The sequence below is a fragment of the Lonchura striata genome, chromosome 6 (assembly GCF_046129695.1).
Source record: "Lonchura striata isolate bLonStr1 chromosome 6, bLonStr1.mat, whole genome shotgun sequence".
Lineage (NCBI taxonomy): Eukaryota > Metazoa > Chordata > Aves > Passeriformes > Estrildidae > Lonchura > Lonchura striata.
This window is the reverse complement of record NC_134608.1, coordinates 18,883,329-18,903,591: the sequence shown is the minus strand read 5'-3', so window position 1 is coordinate 18,903,591 and position 20,263 is coordinate 18,883,329. Positions and strand designations below refer to the sequence as shown.

At 35.4% G+C, this 20,263-nt stretch overlaps 1 protein-coding gene across 10 annotated transcripts in view; it reads left to right on the top strand.

The window, feature by feature from the left end:
- FLRT2 (fibronectin leucine rich transmembrane protein 2) overlaps positions 1-19,932 on the top strand; it is a 160,788-nt gene extending 140,856 nt beyond the window's left edge. For all 10 annotated transcript variants that reach the window (XM_077784006.1, XM_077784004.1, XM_077784002.1 and 7 more), the window contains one exon: positions 3,506-19,932. In XM_077784006.1, the coding sequence (XP_077640132.1) occupies positions 3,916-5,901 (1,986 nt within the window). In that variant the 5' untranslated portion in view covers positions 3,506-3,915 and the 3' untranslated portion in view covers positions 5,902-19,932. The remainder of the gene's footprint in view (positions 1-3,505) is intronic.
- The last annotated feature ends 331 nt before the right edge of the window (positions 19,933-20,263 follow it).

The following is a 20,263-nucleotide window of genomic DNA, read 5'->3' as shown; positions in this document are numbered from 1 at the left end:
TACATAATACCCACTCATAGCTGTGAAGCAGCCAGAACAGCAGGCATGCAAAAGGGCTTCCTATAAAAGCATTTTGATTCCTTTGGGTCATTTTCCCCGTGCCTTTGATGCAGAGATTATAGACTCTTATTAAAATATGAGCACAAAGTTCAAACCCAAGTAACTCATAGAGAAATATATACAGCAAACTATCACGCAAGGCTCCTAATCACTTTTAAAAAGAAACAAACCAAAAAAAACCCCAAAAAACCAAACCACCAGGATACTCATTAATGTGTGCACTCACAGATATGAACTTTACTTGCATGGAAAAAAGGCATATGTCAGGTGTTATTCTGTAATTTTTCTTGTTACCAGTTGATAGATATACAGGGATATTTTTCTTAAGAACAAGGAACTCTGTGCTAGATTTCATATGAAAGGAATTAGATTTGTTTTCTGTTTGTCATTCAATTCCAGACATAATAGCCTTGTACTTACTGTGTATTATAATTATGTAGAGTAAGATTATATTACTTGATTATAACCCTGGTCTGCAGTACAGTCAAGAAAATTTATGCCAAATGGTTTAGCACTAAATAAGAGTCACTGACTGGTAATAGTGAAAAGAGTAAGTATGACCATTTGGTTTTGGTTTTGCTTGCCTTTCAATTTATGTTGCATGTCACTCAGGTCCATATAAACAGATGAACTGCTGGGAAAAGTGATGCTAACTGGTTAGACTATCAGAGAAAAAAATGTCTTGGATTCCTTTGACCTATTTTTTATTATTTTCAGTACTCCTTGAAGGAAAGAATAGCCAAGTATTCTTAATTTTATTATCTCTGAAAAATTTATAGCCTCAATGTAAACCATGACTAGGCGAATGAAGACAGACAACCTGGCTCTAGGAACACTTCAAAACTGCTTATAACATAGGGTTGCAAGTGTTCTATGCAAGCTTGGTTCCATATGTTATCTTCTCCTTTTATTCTCCGCTATCTTCCCTGAGTATCATTACATTCTCAGGTAGCCACAGGGACCTTGACTGCATGTTTGGAAGACTACAAAATGAAAAATGGGAAAGATGATTGTAAGGGCAGTTTTGGAGATTCTTTCACCTTTCCAACTTGTAGCCAGATGTTTCAACCTTTAAAATATCTTTAAAGAAAACACCTTATATCTTATCCAGTACATAAAGCCAGAATTTTTCTTTTCCAGCTAGCATCAGTTATGCCAAAAGAGAATTTAGACAAGGTAGGTTTGAAAAAAATACAGTGAGATAAAAATGTTGATCAGAAATGCATTCTAAGTTATGAAAACAAATATTTCCATTGATTGCAGGAACTACTAAGCCAAATTTTTAATATGACGGTCCCTTCTTAGGAGATTCCCAACAAACCAGGAACTGCAGCTGCCTGTGGCTGCATGTTCTCAGCTGGGTTTTCTATTGTACCTGGGAGTGAAATAAAGCTTAATCAGTCACTGGACTTAGAATCAGAAGTGGGGTGACTGCAGGGCATTGGATCTATTAGGAGGTACAGGCTGTCTCTCTCCAATGATGACAGGAAAGTGATAGAACAACTATGATTACTCTCTGTGGTCCCAAACATCTCAGAGGATGCTCTACATATCTATTCTCATTTTGAAAGAAAGTGTCATGACAGATCAGAGCACTATGATCTAGATGGGAGCCAGGCCATATTAAAGGCAGATAAACTGTCACACTCAGGCTCATGTTAGAATGTAATCCTGTTAAGAGTTTCTCTACAGCATCACGTCATCTGACATAATTGAAATGAAACCAGTCTTGACTGAAATATGCCTGTGAAATAGAAAAACATGAGTAGTGGGGTACCTAATCTTACTTTTTACATAAAAAGGACAATACATTATAGGCTGTAATACAGTATTATATTTACATATCTTTAAAATTTGAATTCATGCTGATAAACAGGATTTTTCAGGGTCTCACCTTTTATCTCCATCTGCTTGAACCTTGAAGCTGATACCTGGTGATGCTCTAAATAAATACAATAATCTGCAGGTGCAAGGTTGAAGCGTTATATCAGTTTGACTCCTAAGGATGCTTTCTACACTACTAGTCCATAGGATCCTCAAACGTAGGGACTTCTTGTAAATTGCACAGCTGTATCAGACGAACAAGGTTTTATGTACAACAAAGTAATTTTCTTTCTGAATTACCTGTATGTTCTTAATTTGTTTAAATAAATATGAATATCATGATAAAAATATTAATAAAAAAAAGCAACCACCATTAAGAAACAGGATTTTTGTTCGCTAAAATTCTATTTTCTTGAAATCCTAGCCTGAGCTTTGATCTGGATAAACAAAATCTGGAAAATTACTGTGCTTATGTCACTGCAATTGAAGACCCTGAGATCTGCACATGCTTTGTACTTGCCGAGGTTGATATTAGGTCCAACTGTGCATATGGGGTGGGGGAGTGACAATCATTGGAAACAACATATGACAAGACAACATCAAACAACCTTTCATTGCATTCTTTAGAGAGTGGGAATGTTTGGTTATAGATCTGAATAATAAATAGTAGCTGGGAAAATAGAAAGTATGCTTATAAGTTGAAAATACACATTAAGGAACTCAGCTATACTAAAGTTAACACACTTGTTTATGTAGCCATTCACAGATAACTGTGTAGCGAAATTAAAAGCCATATCTAACCTTTATGGTTTCAAAGGAAGTGTTCTGCAGAACTGCCATAGTTTGAGCTGATCTCCTAAAACAATAACTTAGCAGATGTGAGCTTGTTTTATTTAGTGGAAAGCAAGTTATGGAATCTATTGACAGCACAGTTCACATCAGAACCAATATCAAGATGATAGTTTTAGCAAGTACATGTCTTCCAGCAGAGTATCTTACTTTCTTGGACTACCATACTTGTTTAAAAGACTCTCCTCATAAGTCTCTAATTCACTAGAGCGAGGCAAAATAATCTGGCAGTGTGCATTAATTTGGACAATATATGTAATGGTATTACAGAAATAGAAGGAGAATATTCCAGAGTCTGGTAAAAAATGAAGAAAACATAGAGTGTGATTAAAGAATACAGCCCAGAGTCTACTCTGTCAGGCATCAGTGAATAGTGGTCATTGAAGTCAGTGGTTCTGCAAAAGAAAAATAATTACCTGAGCAAAAATTTCCAGTTAAATGGTTTAGGTTTTTGGGTTTTTCGTTCTAAAATTTTAAACAGACTGTGAGAGGACAAAGACTGGAGGTATAGTATGCAAATGAAAGTAATAGATCTAGCCTTCACTGAAGTCACTGAAAATCCTTCAGTCATTGCAATGACTTTGCATCAAATCTATTTCAAGACTATTTAGCAGTAATATTAAGCTAATGTTTAATATTAATGCCTTTTCCCCCTTTTTTTTCCCTGAAATCCATAAAGAGCTCTGAGTTAGAATAGTCTTCTAATGGGCTTGATCTTCCCTATTAAACATTTCATGCTATTCAGCTTTTTCTTTTCTTTTTCCTTTTACAGGCAGACCAGATCTGGCAGATAGTGAATATGAGGACTTTGCTGACTTCAGAAAGCTGACAGAAGCCAACAGACTTCAGTGAAATACCCCTCCAAGCACAGAGACTTTTGGTAGTTTTAAAGTAACCTGTTGTTCATTCGCAAAGACATGGCTACTGGCTCTTTCAGCGCACATGGAGGAAGGCAACAAACATTGTAACCCTGGCTAATAAGACTGTGTTTTCCTTTATCAGAACTAGGAGGTAGGCCAATTATAAAAGGATTATTTTCTGCTTAGCCTCCAGGACTTTAACTCTTGCCTGAACACTGGACATAAATAGAAGCCAATTTTAATGACCTGAGATTTTGTTACCTGTGCATTATTATTGTTATCAGCTCTTAAACATTTGCTACTTTATTTCTTTAAATTAGAAATGGGTTTGTGGACTAAAATGTGGCCCACAGATTGGGCTCTTCTCATGAAATCATGGATTATCTTTTCCCTGGGGCTCTACATACAGGTCTCCAAAACTTTGGCCTGCCCAAAAGTTTGTCGCTGTGACCGAAACTTTGTCTACTGTAATGAACGAAGCTTGACCTCAGTGCCTCTTGGGATACCGGAGGGTGTAACCGTCCTCTACCTCCATAATAACCAAATTAATAATGCTGGATTTCCTGCAGAGTTGCACAATGTCCAGTCTGTGCACACAGTCTACCTGTATGGCAATCAATTGGATGAATTCCCCATGAACCTGCCCAAGAATGTCAGGGTTCTCCACCTGCAGGAAAACAACATTCAGACCATTTCACGTGCTGCTCTTGCTCAGCTTTTGAAGCTGGAAGAACTGCACCTGGATGACAACTCCATCTCCACTGTTGGCGTTGAGGATGGGGCATTCCAGGAAGCCATCAGCCTCAAGCTTCTGTTCTTGTCCAAGAATCACTTAAGCAGCGTGCCAGTAGGCCTTCCGCTGGACTTACAAGAACTCCGTGTAGATGAAAACCGAATTGCTGTCATCTCAGACCTGGCCTTCCAGAACCTTACAAGTCTGGAGCGTCTGATCGTGGATGGCAATCTCCTCACTAATAAAGGCATAGCTGAAGGCACTTTTAGCCACCTCTCCAAACTCAAGGAATTCTCAATTGTTCGGAATTCACTGACTTACCCTCCTCCCGATCTTCCAGGTACACATCTGCTAAGACTTTACTTGCAGGACAACCAGATAACCCATATACCACTTACAGCCTTTTCAAACCTCCGCAAACTGGAACGTCTTGATATCTCCAACAATCAACTTCGGATGTTGGCAAAGGGAGTATTTGATAATCTCCATAACCTGAGACAACTCACTGTAAGGAATAATCCCTGGTTATGTGACTGCAGCATTAAGTGGGTCACTGAATGGCTCAAATTTATTCCTGCTTCCATCAATGTACGTGGTTTTATGTGCCAGGGACCAGAGCAGGTCCGAGGTATGGCAGTCAGGGAGCTCAATATGAATATGTTGTCATGCCCCACCACCACCCCTGGTCTACCACTTATTGTCACCCCAGTCCCAGCTACAACCATGCCGACTACATTAGTTCCCAGCCCATCATTTCCTCCCTCAAGTAGTAAATATAATCCTCTCACTCCCATCATAGCCACACTCCCCACTGTGCCTGACAGGGAGGACAGAGAAAGGGTGACACCTCCTTTGTCTGAATGGATTCAGCTCTCCATCCATTTTGTGAATGACACTTGCATCCAAGTCAACTGGATGTCACTTTTTACCGTGATGGCATATAAACTCACATGGGTTAAAATGGGCCATAGTCTGGTAGGAGGAATTGTTCATGAACGAATAATTAGTGGTGAGAAGCAGCAATCAAGCTTGGTAAATCTGGAGCCCAAATCCACTTACAGGATTTGTTTGGTTCCATTGGATACTTATAACAACTACCGAACTGGAGAAGACACTGTCTGTTCAGAAGCCACAACCAAGGCTTCGTTTTTCAATGGCAGCAACATCCCTTCCAGCCATGAGCAGACGACTTCTCAGAACCTAGGCTCCCCTTTTCTGTTGGCAGGGTTGATTGGGGGTGCAGTGATATTTGTCCTCGTGGTCTTGCTCAGCATTTTTTGCTGGCACATGCACAAAAAAGGTCGTTACACCTCCCAGAAGTGGAAATATAACCGGGGCCGTCGGAAAGATGACTACTGTGAGGCAGGGACCAAGAAGGACAACTCCATCCTGGAGATGACGGAAACCAGCTTCCAGATTGTCTCCTTAAATAATGATCAGCTCCTTAAAGGAGATTTCAGACTGCAGCCCATTTATACCCCAAATGGGGGCATTAACTACACAGACTGCCACATCCCAAACAACATGCGATACTGCAACAGCAACGTCTCAGACCTGGAGCACTGTCATACGTGATAGTGAGGGACCATGGGGGTCTCTAGGACAAGGAGAAAAAACTCTAGAAAAAAATAAGCCCCCCAACAATAATGAAAAAAATTACATTTGATAAATGTTACACAGATGCATTTATGCATTTGAATACTCTGTAATTTATACGGTGTACTATATAATGGGATTTAAAAAAAAAGTGCTATCTTTTCTATTTCAAGTTAATTGCAAATGGTTTTGTAACTCTTTGCTTTTTAAATCTTTAAAAAATATTGCTGAGTACTGTACAGGGTTGTACAATAAGAACCCAATGTCATGGCAAAGGAAAGAATGACTCATTCTTCAAACATTAACCACTTTGCTGTCGAAGCAGTCTGAGGTATAAGTTTCTAGGTGTCCTGGAATACAGGAAAATAAGTGCATATTAAAACAGGGTCACTAGGAACAGACAAAAGCAATTCAGATAAAATGGGCACAGCTCTTCTGACTTGAACCCAGCAATTGCTGTTGAGCTTCAAACAATTGAAATACATACCTTTCTCTTTGTCAGGTCTGCACTTCTCACCTCCAACTGAAAGCTGGAGTTCTGAGCGCTGCCAAAAAAGCTAGTCTCTTGTTTGATTAGTTTTCTTTCAATCTGCTTGGAATAGGAAATGTGGAAAGAACTCAGTGTCAAACTCAAAGTGACCTTGATTCCTATTTGCAAAAGTTGCTCAAAAAATGTCCCCAATACTATATACTTTATCTCAGAAACTGTTTGTGCTTTTCACCAGGATTAAGAAGCTTTAGGCATTCTCTGACCCTTCTCAGTGGGTGGTGAAGGTTATGTACCAGTATGTAACACAGAGCTGTCATTATGTTGCACCTGTTAATAGAGCAACATTTGTTGACAAAGCATGTTCAGGTAAAGCCAGAATGAGGGAAATTCTGAGTGCCTCCAGCTCTGCAGTATTCATGTATGTGTTCATGTAATTTGAAATCTAAAAGTGCATATTGCTGAAAACATGGTGCAAAATATAATGGCAATGGAAAGGTTTTGCTAATAATTTGTATGGTTCAAGCCTTGTTTGACTTACGGGCCTGAATTATGTTCAATATGGAGAAATAGGGGAAAAAATGACAAAAAGACAAAACAAACAAGAAATATATTCTAAAAAATTACGTAGCACTGGGAAGACCTTGAGGGCTATTATAAACTGAAATGGGGAAAATCATGTACAAATCTTTGTGGGTTTTGTTTGTTTGTTTTGGTTTGTTTTTTTTTTCCTTCCCAATTAAAGTATACAGAGAATGACCTTAGCTAAGCATTTGATTGACTGGGGAATTTTGAGAGCACAGGTACACGGTGTCCCTCTGAATTAACCTTCTTTTACCTTAAGCATTTTTGAGTTTTCCATAATGATTTCTGCCTCACAAGCAGTAACTGGGTTTGGAATTTGCTTTTCTATACCCTCAGATTTATCTCAGTCCTTGAGCTTTACATGCATTATACAAAATATCATTGTTGTATTAAAACCATAATGCAGCTGTCAAAATTATGTAATATTTCAGCCACTCTGCTAATTCAGTGACTGCCAAGAACTGTGGTGGAATCTAATTATTTGGGGTTTTTTTCAGTTTGCTTTTTTAATGTAGCTAATTTTCTCCTGAGTTTGGGGACAAGCTAAAGATACATCACATTGGGAAAAAAAAAAAAAAAAAAAAAAAGGAGAAAAGAAAAAATATAGAGAGAAAGCTTCCCTGAGATAGTAGGGAAAGAGAGAAAGTTTTACAGTGATCACCTAGGGATAGACAAAAAGTTGCTGCATATGGATTGGAAATAAAAGCTGAAGCACTTTCACAATGAAATGCTTAGACTTTTCACTTAATGGAGCTCCTTATGCTGGAAGAGAGGATTTTAGTCCTATCCTTTGCTCATTTCACTCAACCCATTCTTGAAACTCAGCAGTCTATGAGCATGTATTTTCTGTAATTCAGATCACATGATAACACTAATTTTCTGCAATGACAAAATGAACATAGTTATGATTGATGGCAAAGTATGATGATTTTGTAAGGAACCACTTCCTCCCACCAGCACCTTTTAAAATCACACTTTAAAATTCCAGTCTATATTCTATATATTAGCTATTTTCTCCAGCTGTAATGGGTATTCTAAGCAACTTGTCTGGCTACTGTAATAGTTAAGTCACTAAAATTTTGCTGATTAAAATTTTACCATATGATTTCAAATAGCATAATTCTAGGTAGAAATGTCTATGCAAAGTGGATGGGTTTTATCTGTCATCTATTTACTGATGATAAGGTTTAAACTTATGGGCTTTGGTTTTTGGTTTTAGTGGTTTTTTGGGGTTTTTTGTTTGTTTTGTTTAACAAATTTTAGATGCCACAGCTCAAAAGACAAGCAGCAAACAGTTGTGCTTCTGTATACTTCTGTTGAATGCTGGAGTTTGCTTGAAGTTAAGCAGAGCCAGTGATTCCCATTGGGTGTGGACATAGTATCTAATTTCAATGAAATAACTGGTTGTACACTTGGTTTCAAAAGGCCTCCTTTGAAAGTACAAGCTTACTAATATTTACTGATGCAGGAGAAATCTGTTACAGACCTCTGTATACCATAGGCACCTTATTTGTAGCAATTGACTTATTCAGGGAGTTTGGCCTGTACTGCAGGTGAATCATCCACAAGCCCAACCTGATGACAACAAATCTGGTTACTTATAGAATAGGGTGAAAACAGAAGGCATTTACAAACTCTTCATTTTGATCTTGAATGATGAAACATATATATGTATGTGTATATATATATGTAGACTATGACTCACTTACCTAGATCAAAAATCATAATTATATTAAAGATAGCGTATTTTATGCTTCTCTTCATTATGAAAAAAAAATATATCAAATTGTATGTGATACTGGTAAAATTTTCTTTACTACAGAGGCGCTTCTGAAAAAACATAGCTAATGCTTTATACCAAAATTTGTGGATAGAGCTGGGAATATTATCTAAAAAATTCAGAGTTGTAGTCAACTGAGGAGTCATGTCTGTAATATGAAGAATGTTTCTCCCTATTTAATTGTTCCTAAAGAGTTAAAAGTGTTTTAACCTACAACAGAATTTGGGGCATCTCAAAGTGTCAGCCACACAAACGTCTGAGATTTCATTTTGGTTCCCACTTGGATAAGCAGTTAGTAAGGAAATTTCACTAGGTAAAGTATGTAGAAAAAGTCTTTTGGAAATATAAAGTTTAAGACTAGTAGCTTTCTCCTGGGGCTTTGTAAAACTTGGGTGATTTTCACTTAGGACAAATATCCGACCACATATAGTAACTAAAGGCTATAGAGCAGAAGTGCCAAATACATATTTGTATTTGTACATATTTGTACATGTACAACTCACTCAAAATGTTCACTTTTAAGTTCTGATTTGATCAAGTTCATTAGATCTGGGGGCAATTTTTTTTTCAGACAAAATATCACCCATCTCCCATTGTATACTGCTAATAGCTGACATAGATGTGCAGAAAGATTGGTGAGTAGAATAAAATAAGCATTTAAGTGAAATTGTGTTAAAGAAGTATCACGACACTGCTGTTCCCAGTACTTGGCTTCTTTCTGAAGACATATATTTACAAACAGGTCCTTATTTTCATGGATTCTGTCACTATAATAAGTGCTACTTGCATGTGGCTTGCTGGCAGAAACACCTGATTAATGCATGTACTTTGTGTTAACAGGTTCTTATTGGAACATTATTAGTGAATTTCTTTATAAGAATATTTAGGGAATAAGCTACTTTGAACTGAAAAGATACTAGCAGTTTTCCATGTAACCCAATAAAGGACTACAGTGAATATCATGTAAAAATGAAAAAAATTGAAAAATGAAAAATGAAGTAGCATATGATACTTGCTACTAGAGTTGTTCAAATATATTTTTCATTGAATAATTTTCTTTTTTCCATGAGAACAAGTTTATCCCTCTGAAAAAAAATATTAATTTCAAATTTGCAAACAGAAAAACTTTATGCATATTGATATTATTGTTTTAAGGATCTACATAAGGCACTTTATTAATGGCATTGAAGTGAAAGTTCAGTCTCAGCTTTTGACAGTAAAGTGGTTAATTCCCATTGAATTCTACATTTATAGTATTTCTTCACCTTAAATTTAACATGGAGATATTAAAGTTTTTTTTTTTTTTTTCTTTTGAACATGAGAATAATGGTTTTACACATGACTTATCTTTACAGCTCAGTGGAAAAACAAAACAAAAGTGAGTGCCATAACCAAAAGTTACTGGCTCTGAACCTCATCAAATCCTGCCTGATGCTCTCTTCTAAACACAGAGATAATCCTAGGAAGCTGATGATCACTCCTTCCCTGAACTCTATTGAACAGGGCACTCTGTATCCCAGATGATACTACAGGCGATATTGAACCATTTGGCATTAAACTTTTGTACAGCAGAGAATGTTTTGCTCTTTAAAAGGACGCTGGCTAGTAGTCCATAAGGAAAACTAGCACAGAAGAGATTTGGCAACCTTTTATTACACTGGGGCTCTGTGGAAATGTGCCTCATGAGAGCTGATTCTGATCCTCTCAGAAACAGATAAGTTACTAAACAAATTGCTATCACGAGTTGATCCCAAATATCTGAAGATGATCTTTCATAAAATTGATTTAAACTGAGATATGCACACTTGATTCTGTTCTGTGTTTGGTATACTTTCTATCTTTAACATGGAAAAATAGATGGTTTGAAGTCTGCGTTACCTGTTTTCTGCAATCTGCCATGTTGCACGCATTGTTAACTTCAAAACCTCACTATACACTATATATTATCTTGTTGACATATTCAGTAAAGAGTTATTTAAAAAATACAACAACTTTGCTGTATTTATATTAGCAAGTTAATTAAAATAAGGATATGGGTATCTGAAAGGGACAAAAAATATCCATCTTTTGTTAGTTTCATTCATGGAGATATTTTCAGATGTTCTACTGAAACTTCTGTTCAATCCTCTCTTCAGTTTCTAAAATACAAATATTATTTGTCTCTCAAAGAGTTAAATATTTTTTACCTCAGTTTCTCAGATTTAATCTTATCTTTAAAAAGTTGTCTCTTTCTAATATGCATATAGAAAAGCAATGTACAATGAGAACAGACTGTACTCCAGAGTTTGCAACTAATAGGTACACTTAAGGAACTACACATGTCAATAACAAATATATATATGTGGAAGCTGTGACTCATTATATGAATAGCCATTTGATGCTTTTGACATTTATGACATGACAATCATGAATCTGTTTTTTAACTATTTTTATCTATTTAATCTGTTTCCTTGACATGAAATATGACTTATTTTCCAATTCTCCCTTCAAAATTGTTCTTGAATTTTCAGAGTGCACAACATTCATACATAAACCTTAATAAATTTTTGTATAAAGCAAATCTTTTACATAACATATATAGTAATATATACTATCTATAAAGAGATGGTTTAGCTACTTAGAAATGGAAATTACCCCTCTTCTACTTCCATGTACGAGAACTAATTTTTTGCTTTACTAGAAAGTGAGTTGCTGAGTGCTTTGTTATGTCAAAGCTTAGAAGTTTAATATTGCTGTCACAGTTCCTCAACAAATTATCTTTCTTTCTTAACCCCAAGTATCATGTAAAACTACCAAGGGCTGGTGTGCAATAAATATATCCACACCCAGCCCTGCCTCTTTTCCCCTCATTTGATGTTTCTGCTGAAGAACATTACACCCTGGTAACTAAACCTACTTGCCTTACCACAGGAGGATGAAAAATAGAGATAATGAGAATCATAAACACTTGCCATCAGTTATGCATTTCTGATAATGAGGGAATCATCATTTTCAATTGATAATACTTTTCTGTCAAACAAAAGAAGTTTACAGCCACTGACTTCATTAGGTAATTTTTAATAACCAAAAATTATTTATTGTAGCAAAGATAGAACTTTATTTTTAATACTTCTAAGCTCATTTATCTGGAATTTTTCATACATGTGCATTTGTGTATAAATTTCTTGTGTACAGAGGGTTTACCTACAAAGATCTCTCAAAGAAAGCACATGGAGGAGTATTTTTCATTATTGTTCAGTCAAAATTTTTAATATTCCACTTTAAAGAGTTCTTCCATTGAAGAAGAGTTATGGTACCACATGGAGAAACTGCATTCCACCATTAAAGTAGGTAACAAATATTTTAATACTACCTGAAATGCCACTGTCAACAAAGGCTGAAACTAAAAATTGCTAAAATACTTCCATTACACAGAGAAAGACTTGGTGAATTTTTACCAATAATTGCCATTCCTGAAACAAATTAGCACATTTTTATGGTGAAATCCTGACCCCACTGCCTTCAGCTATAAATCATAATAATGTAACAGAAGGATTATTAAAAACATACAATATGGCACATCTCATGTCACACCATGTATCCCCAAATGAAATACATCAACTGAATAAGGCAGTAGGCCTACGTTTCTCTTATGAAAAGCTGGGAAAAAGACTGCACAGAAAATGAGTGGGGAGCTAAGTATGTTCTGAGCAACACCGGCCAGTATGAAGCCATGGAAGATAAGGACATTTAAAGCCACAAATGGGTTGGTGAGCATAGCAAAAGCATTCCTTTTTCACATAAACATACTTTTTTTGATTACAACCTCATATTATGGCTAAAGTGTGACTGAAAAATGCATGTATGAATACTGAGAAAGAGAAAAGAAGAAAGGAAGGAAGAGAGAATTTTGGTTTAACTAGGAAGTCAAACAATTTAAATGACGGTCTTATAATCCTGACCTCATATATCTTCACAAATTGCTTTGGGCATTCACAGGTCAGGAACCAATAGATAATTCATTGATCTGACTTACAATGCAAATGTTGGGAACTTCTCCCGATTTAGGAAACATATTAAGAAAAATTGAGAATTGATGTGAAGTCAAGTTCTGCAGTATATGCAGTGTGAACAATGCAGGGCATTAGCATGGGTTTGTAAGTGAGGACTGCAGAAGCAAGGCATGCATATAATTTCATTTTAAAGGAAACAGTATATCTGACAAAAAGCACATATGGATTATCAAGAATAGATGACTTAGAAAAATAAAGAAGTAGAAACCTGAGTAAAGGGAAATATTCCACATTATTGCAGTTATTTTAATAGTATACAGTTAAGTACTTTTGGCAATTAAATAAAGGGCTCATAAAAGTATTGAAGCTTTTCATATCTCCTGTCCCTTGGAGGATACATTCCATTTCCAGTTCACAAGAAATTTGATTAGACAGCTTTTTACTTACATCTTTGTTGAAGGTTAGTTTTGAAGCCAATGGTTTTTTTTTTTTTTTAATTGGTCACGATGTTTATTTGAGGTCTTTGCATGCAATAATTTATTTTATCAGCTATGAAGAGTTTGAGGAATAGATTATGTGAAGATAGATTATGCTTCTCACTTTCATGAGAAGCAAGTATCAAGTATATGTCTAGAGCTTTCTGATTTTGTTTTGGCTTTAATTTTTGTAATTTAACTTTATAAAAATTAAGCAAATTTAAAGAACAAATTTCAACTATTTTCTGGTGTAATTACAACAGTAGGACTGTGTATTCTTTCTAAAAGAAGACAAAATTTTAAGAACACTGAATTAACAAAAATTAAATAATTTTTATAACCTTCAGTTGAATTAATAATTTTTCAACATTTAGTTACAATAGTCTGCTGAGAATTTAAGCTAGAAACACTGAGTAACAATGAGTAAACTCAGGTTTGTGGTCACAGGAACTTTGGGTTCATAGGTTCAGTTTTACAGATTATTAGTAGCAGCTGCACAAAGAGAAGGGATCAAAGGTTTCTTCTTCCTTAAAGTATCAGTTTCCTATCTGTAGAGATTGAGGAGGAAATACAGCTCCTTCACAGAGATCTCCCTCAAGAAACAAGGTGGCCAGAACAGAAGGAAAGTACATGCAGTCATGGCATTTCTCTTTGATGACTACAGAAGCTGGCAGAAGTAGAGCTGAATCATATTATGAGGGATGCAGCAAATTACAGGTGTTCTGCATTATTTCATAGCACATCTGGTTTGTCCAGAACCCTACTAAGGAAGGATCTGGGTTTTAGTTTGTCTTGTGCATCCTTATTTACTCTTTCCTGTAAGTTCTGGAGTGCCAGCTACACCACAATGTCCAAGAAGGACTGTGCAACAAGGCAGGTTTGAAAGGTCACTTTTTTGATGACTCCTTTTATCAATGCAAATATTAGTAAGGTTATTGCAGGCAAGATTCCAACCCACAGTAGATGTGATCATTGTGTTAGCCATCAGATCAGGCACTGCTTTCAGTTCAGATGTCTAATAATTTTCTCCCTTATTTCTTGTCACATTAATTCTTTTCTTAATACCTGAAACTAAGCAGTTTGTACTCTTGCTTATTTGTCACAACACAAGGAAAAGGCTTCTGCAAAACCATTATACCTGCAAACTGTGATGATTACCCAGCAAAGCTAAGCTACAGAAATTCTGCCAATACAGCAAACAATTTGTCATGAAGTCACATCTACTGTGATATCAATTCAGTTTATATCCAGACTATGAAAAATCCAGAGGCACCTATCTCACAATTTCTGTTGCTTTTGCCTCATTTCCTTCATGTTGCATTAACCTCTCTAGCATGATTGGTTTAGAGGACAGATTGCTGCTTGATGCCTCATATGGTTATCTGATTTATTGGTGTTTACATTTAAGATCAATTCAAGAAAAACTAAGCTCTTTTCTGATTGTCTGTATCTTTGAGCTGCTCTAATAATTATTTACTTTGTAGCTGCCCCTGCACTATTGGTTTCTCACTATTTTACACATACATTTACTCCACCATTTTACACATACATAAAACATACACACACATAAACATCTGCACAAACACTATATTTATACATTTTGATGTTTATGTATATTCAAATACTCACATATACAAATATATAGGTATATGGAATGCATATCTGTAGTACAGTTATGGATTGAGCTATGCTGAGTCCATTATTGTATTTTTGCTCTGGATTTTTGCATCAATTCAGTTTCACCTTAGCTTGTTCAAGAGAGTAAAGAGGTAGAGTAGCATGATTTTTTTTTTAATAACTGTAATGTCAGTATTAGTAAGAGCATGTTTTTCAACAATTTATGTGCTTTGACAGCCTATGCACAAAAAACTTGAAAATTACAGAGAAGATTATCACAGCTCCTGGAAACAGATAGTGTGCACCTTTTGAAATACACTTTTCCAAATGCACTATTTGGAATGCACAAAGCACATCTGAGGAATCAGTTTCCAGCAGGCCTGTTCTGTGTGGTCACTAAGTAAAGTGCAGTATGAAACTGAAACCCAGTATGAACAAGAAGGGAAAAAATTCAGATATTTCTACATCATTACCATGTACTGTTGACTTTCTATCAACTTTTTTTCTCTGTGGTCTCTATTTCTTTCCCTGTATTTGACAGTTTCTCCTTGTCATAGGAGTTGTCTTTTATTTCACTCTTTATCTGCTTCATGAAGAACCTGATTTTTTACATGTTTTTTTGTGGAATGCCCCAAATGAGCACTTCTGTTATACATGAGCAAATGCATTTGTGTGTAGCTGCCCAAAGGGAGTTTTCATTGCCACTCATCCTCCTCAAGTCATTAATCTAACTGTTTGAAAAAGATCTTTCTGAGATGAGCCATGCAGTTTTAGTGTTTTACTTTGGAGTAATAGTAAATGAACTGATATAAGTAAAGAAGTTTATTCTAGTTTATGAAGTTCCACTGACAGACTACTCTGAACATCAAAGCTCTTTTAGTATTTGGAGAAGGGGTGGAGACAGAGATAGATTTGAAAGACAGAAATCCTCTAAACAAAAATTACTTTTAAATAAATATGAGCCAAAATATACCAGTTCTATTCAGACCTAGGGTACCAAACAATTCTGGCAAATATAAAGACGCAAAAATTTCTTCTATTTTTTCTTTATTTGTGGGATTCAATTAGGGTTGCTGCTTATTTTAAGTGACTAAATTAGTACACCATTAGAAAATCTTTGCCTGGGTTGAGAAAAGTTCTTTGTTTCATATATTTTCCATTAAGAATCTGAATTTTCTTTTTCCGTTTTCTTCCCTGAAGAAACTAGTGTCTGCTATGTGGCAGTGAATTTGGAAAGCTGCATTCTTGTCAATTAAAACAAAATATCACAGACATTCCTCCACCTTGCTATAGAAGACAAATTGTTTAAAGTTTTTTCAAGCCTTAATAATCCAGCAAACAGTTGGATCAGGTGGGGGCAGGGGGAAATTTAACAATGTTTGAAAGACTGATGTTAATTTGAAGTAGTAAAGAAATTCACTGTCCAATTAATCCTTTCTTTGCATTAATTCTAAAAAATGACATGAACTGATTTGAATTTAGATTTAGATCGCTGATAAAGGATATGTGAAATAACCATAGCAAATAACAAAATTATTATTAAAACACTAACAGCATTAGTTTAGAGCAGAGTTTGATATGACTGAAACAGTATGAATTTCCTCAAGGTAGAATTTACTGCTTGCTGTGAACTGCAGCTGTATTTTCTAATGAACACTGTGACCTTCAAAACTTTTTGATTAGGATATTTCTCATAATTATTCAAAAATTGTGTTTCAGAAGCCATCCTGCAGAAAGATCTTTTAGCCATGCTAAATACTCTGGTGTTTTAACTGCTCCCAGCCCTGAGAGGTCTTTGGTAATACTCTGTTGGATTTGCTTGCAGGTTTTTTCCTTTTGTTTTTCCTGCTTGACTACCCTGACTGGAGCCAATCATGTGAAGTATATGCCATTTTTCCGTGTGTAGGTTTTTCTCAGGGCAGCAGGACAAGAAGGAAGAGACAAATCAGGGCAGATCCTTTCACTCCGCTGATGGCAACTGATAGAAACGTAAATTAAACGTAACTTATGGCAAATTCAATGCTTATGCTAAAGGCTCTAGTTTTGCATATTATATAAGAATTTATATTAATATTTTTAATAGAGTATCAACATCCTTAAAGAGTACTTGGATACGTTTCTTTTAAAAAAGATTAACAAAATGTAAATTGCATGTGAATTTAAAAGGACATGAATAATCTGGATCCTGTTACAGTCTTCTTCAAAGGGACTTATTCTGAGTTTCACATTTTGAAATGAATCCTGAAGTATATCTTTTTAGCCAAAAAACATAAAAAACCACTGTCAGATTAGAACTGATGTAGAAGGACATCTAGGTAAATTATGATTTCTTCTGTAGATCCACAGATAAATTTCTAATCTTCAGTGTAATCTAGTACACTGGAAAGACAAATTCTGACACTAAAATGCTAATGATCCTGAGCCTGCATACTTGTTGATTCTTCTTTATAATGGGAAAAATGATACATCCTGTACTAAACTGGAGATAAGCACCGGGTAAAAGCTAGGCATTTTTCTATTTCACAATATGCTGCTGAAAACCATGAGACATGTTAATAGACCATAAGAAGCTGCTTTACTCTTTTGAGAGTTTTCCTTAATATATGGACTCCACAGGAACTCAAAAAACAGCATACAAAATATAATGGAATTATACCATCAAGGTATCCATAGTTCTGCTTAAAAACATGATCGGTAAAAAAGTAAACAATGATTGTACATAAAGCCAGGACTTCATTATTAATATAACTTAAAAGTTTAATCAGAAAGCCAGCCAACATCTAATTATAACAGAAAATTAAGAAAATAAAGAGTATAAAGAAAGGATACCACCATTTCAAAAAAAGCCCCAAACCAAATTAAAAAAAGCAAAACAACCCTCAATAACAGTACAGTTAGACGTGTGTCACACATTTCCTAGCTGCTAATGGTTTTGTTGAACCTTTCACTCTCCTTTGGGATTCTTCCACCTGTAAAAATCACCAGCACCCAAACTATTTTACAGGGAATACTATGATGAAATTGTTGTTGGCTTCTTCATTTTAGGATTTGCTGGGGTATTTGTTTCTTTTTTTAATGGTTTTTCACACATTGTTTCTCTTCATTGCTGTGCAAGTCCACAGTACATTCAAATTTACTACATATGATGCACTTGTCATACCCCCATACCCCAATTTTGTTCAGGTCTACATTTCTTTAACCAATTGTTGATGAGCTGTTCATAGCCATGGGATCTCTTGGTGCCAGGCTGTTACCCTGCTTTTATTCCACACCACAATTCCTCTGTACTGCTTGCTTTGCTTCCTATTCTCAAGGATTCTACCAACACACCAGCCTTGTAATTCTCTACATTGCTTCATTGCATTAGGATCACAAATATCTCATTTTATAGAGAACTGCTTTTTACAATGAAACTGGTTATACCATAGGAAGACAAGCCATATTAAAACAAATTAAACATGGTTATCCAGTTATGAGAGAAAAATACTGTTACAGTTAAACTAGGTCAAAGCAAAGTTGCAGGCAGACCAAGAAAAAGTCATACAAAGTAAGCTTGACAAGCCATAGTGCTGAGGCCTCATAAACTCAGTACAGATCCTGTGGCCCATTTCTAGCAATAGAAATACTGTAATAATGAGCTACAGGCTAGGACACATAGTGCACATGTTAAAAATGCTGTAATAAAGCCACTGTACATCCTCTGCACCCTAGTTTAGAGACTAGTACCTGTAAGATTGTAAGAAAATCTACTAAATATTAGAAAGCATTATCCTGGCTGTAGAAGTACCTATACATTTGCTTTAAGAGTTTAAAAACACAAAAGGGTGGATAAAAATTTTGACTTGCTTTTTGTTTTCTATTACTATTGCTCTACTATTTAAGGTTTATGGTTTAGCCTAAACAAACCCTTCTGAAAAAAAAATGTATTGTGGAAATCTATGACAAAGTTATAGTTTCTGCAGTGATTCTGCAACCTTAACTTAGATAGCAAAAATTTGTTTCTGAGAAGTCTTTACAAGCTGTCAATTCCACTTTATAGAAGACACTATCCTTCTCAGTGTGATGGTTGGCTTCTCTGATGAGATTATTTTTCTTATAAGATTTTCCTAAAGTCTTATTCTCATGCTCTGGCTTATTTTTATTTTCTGAGCAGATTCTGAATCTTTAACCTTACCAACATTTAAGTAATTGATTAATTAATTCTCATATTGAGATATTGCTCTCTAAGTTAAAAATGTAGGGAATTGTTGCTTAATCTGAAGTGGATATCTATTCTATATCGCTCAATACCTCTCCAAGAAGCATACATTTATGTGGTTATATGTTACATGGTAATTGCTTGTTCATCTAAAGAGATAGGATCAAAAATCTGGCTTAAAGTTAAATGCATTATTAGATCGATATTAAAGGGATATCATATTCAAATGAGATGCTTTGGTCTATTCAATAGGGCATCTTTCATACTTTTATTACTTAAATAGAATCCTTAGTAGGCTTCCCAAAATATCCTGATTTCTTATTTTCTTGTTTTTTGAAAGGCAGTCTTTCTGTTACCTCTTTCTTGTTTGGTGAACATCTAATTATATCTTGTCTGTCTTACAGAATAATGTGTCTACTTGATGCATTTGTAATTTTGTAATAGGATGATAGACTTTGTTTTAATTTATTTAAAGGTTATCAGATGGTTAAATCAACTTGCCTTTTCAAAAATAAAATCGTCCTCTCTTAAATGAGGAAAACCCAGTCTCAAAAGAAAACATTATGATTTCATTATTGCTATGCATTCTCAGACTTTCTGCTGTTAAATAAAACATCACTGAATAGATAGTGCTGAAATGAATAAACCTCTATAACAACTGTTTTGTTAGAGCTAATATAACTGAAGGCATTTCTGTACTTCAGCTGTAATTATCCATATATTTAATTCTGAAAAAAATGCTAGAGAGAAAAAAAGCCAATATAAATTGATTGGAAAACCTGCTGGTGTTGCTTACATTCCTCAAATGATCAAATGAAATAATTTGAAGTTGTTTTCAAAACAGGCTTTTAATATAGCAAAAACAAACTCCCAAATATGCTTCTTTGCCTCTGATCATTGCTCAGCTGGATGTCCTACGTATGTCTTTTCTCTTTTATTCTTGGATGTCACTTCTTTTTCCATCCCAGATATGATACAAAAATAGTTTATTCTAGCTGACACAAATCTGTTTTTAGCTAGTGGAAGAATGTATTCCAGTCACACTTCTGTGCCTTCCTCATCCATCCAAATATGGCTGTAAACAGCATTAGATAACTTTGTCAATTTACCTGGCAAAGATTTTTTACGATCTATTTTCTAAAGCTTTGCTTAGTCTTAAGTATTCCTCAACCATTTTTCTGAGTCTAAATATTAGCTATTTTAGCT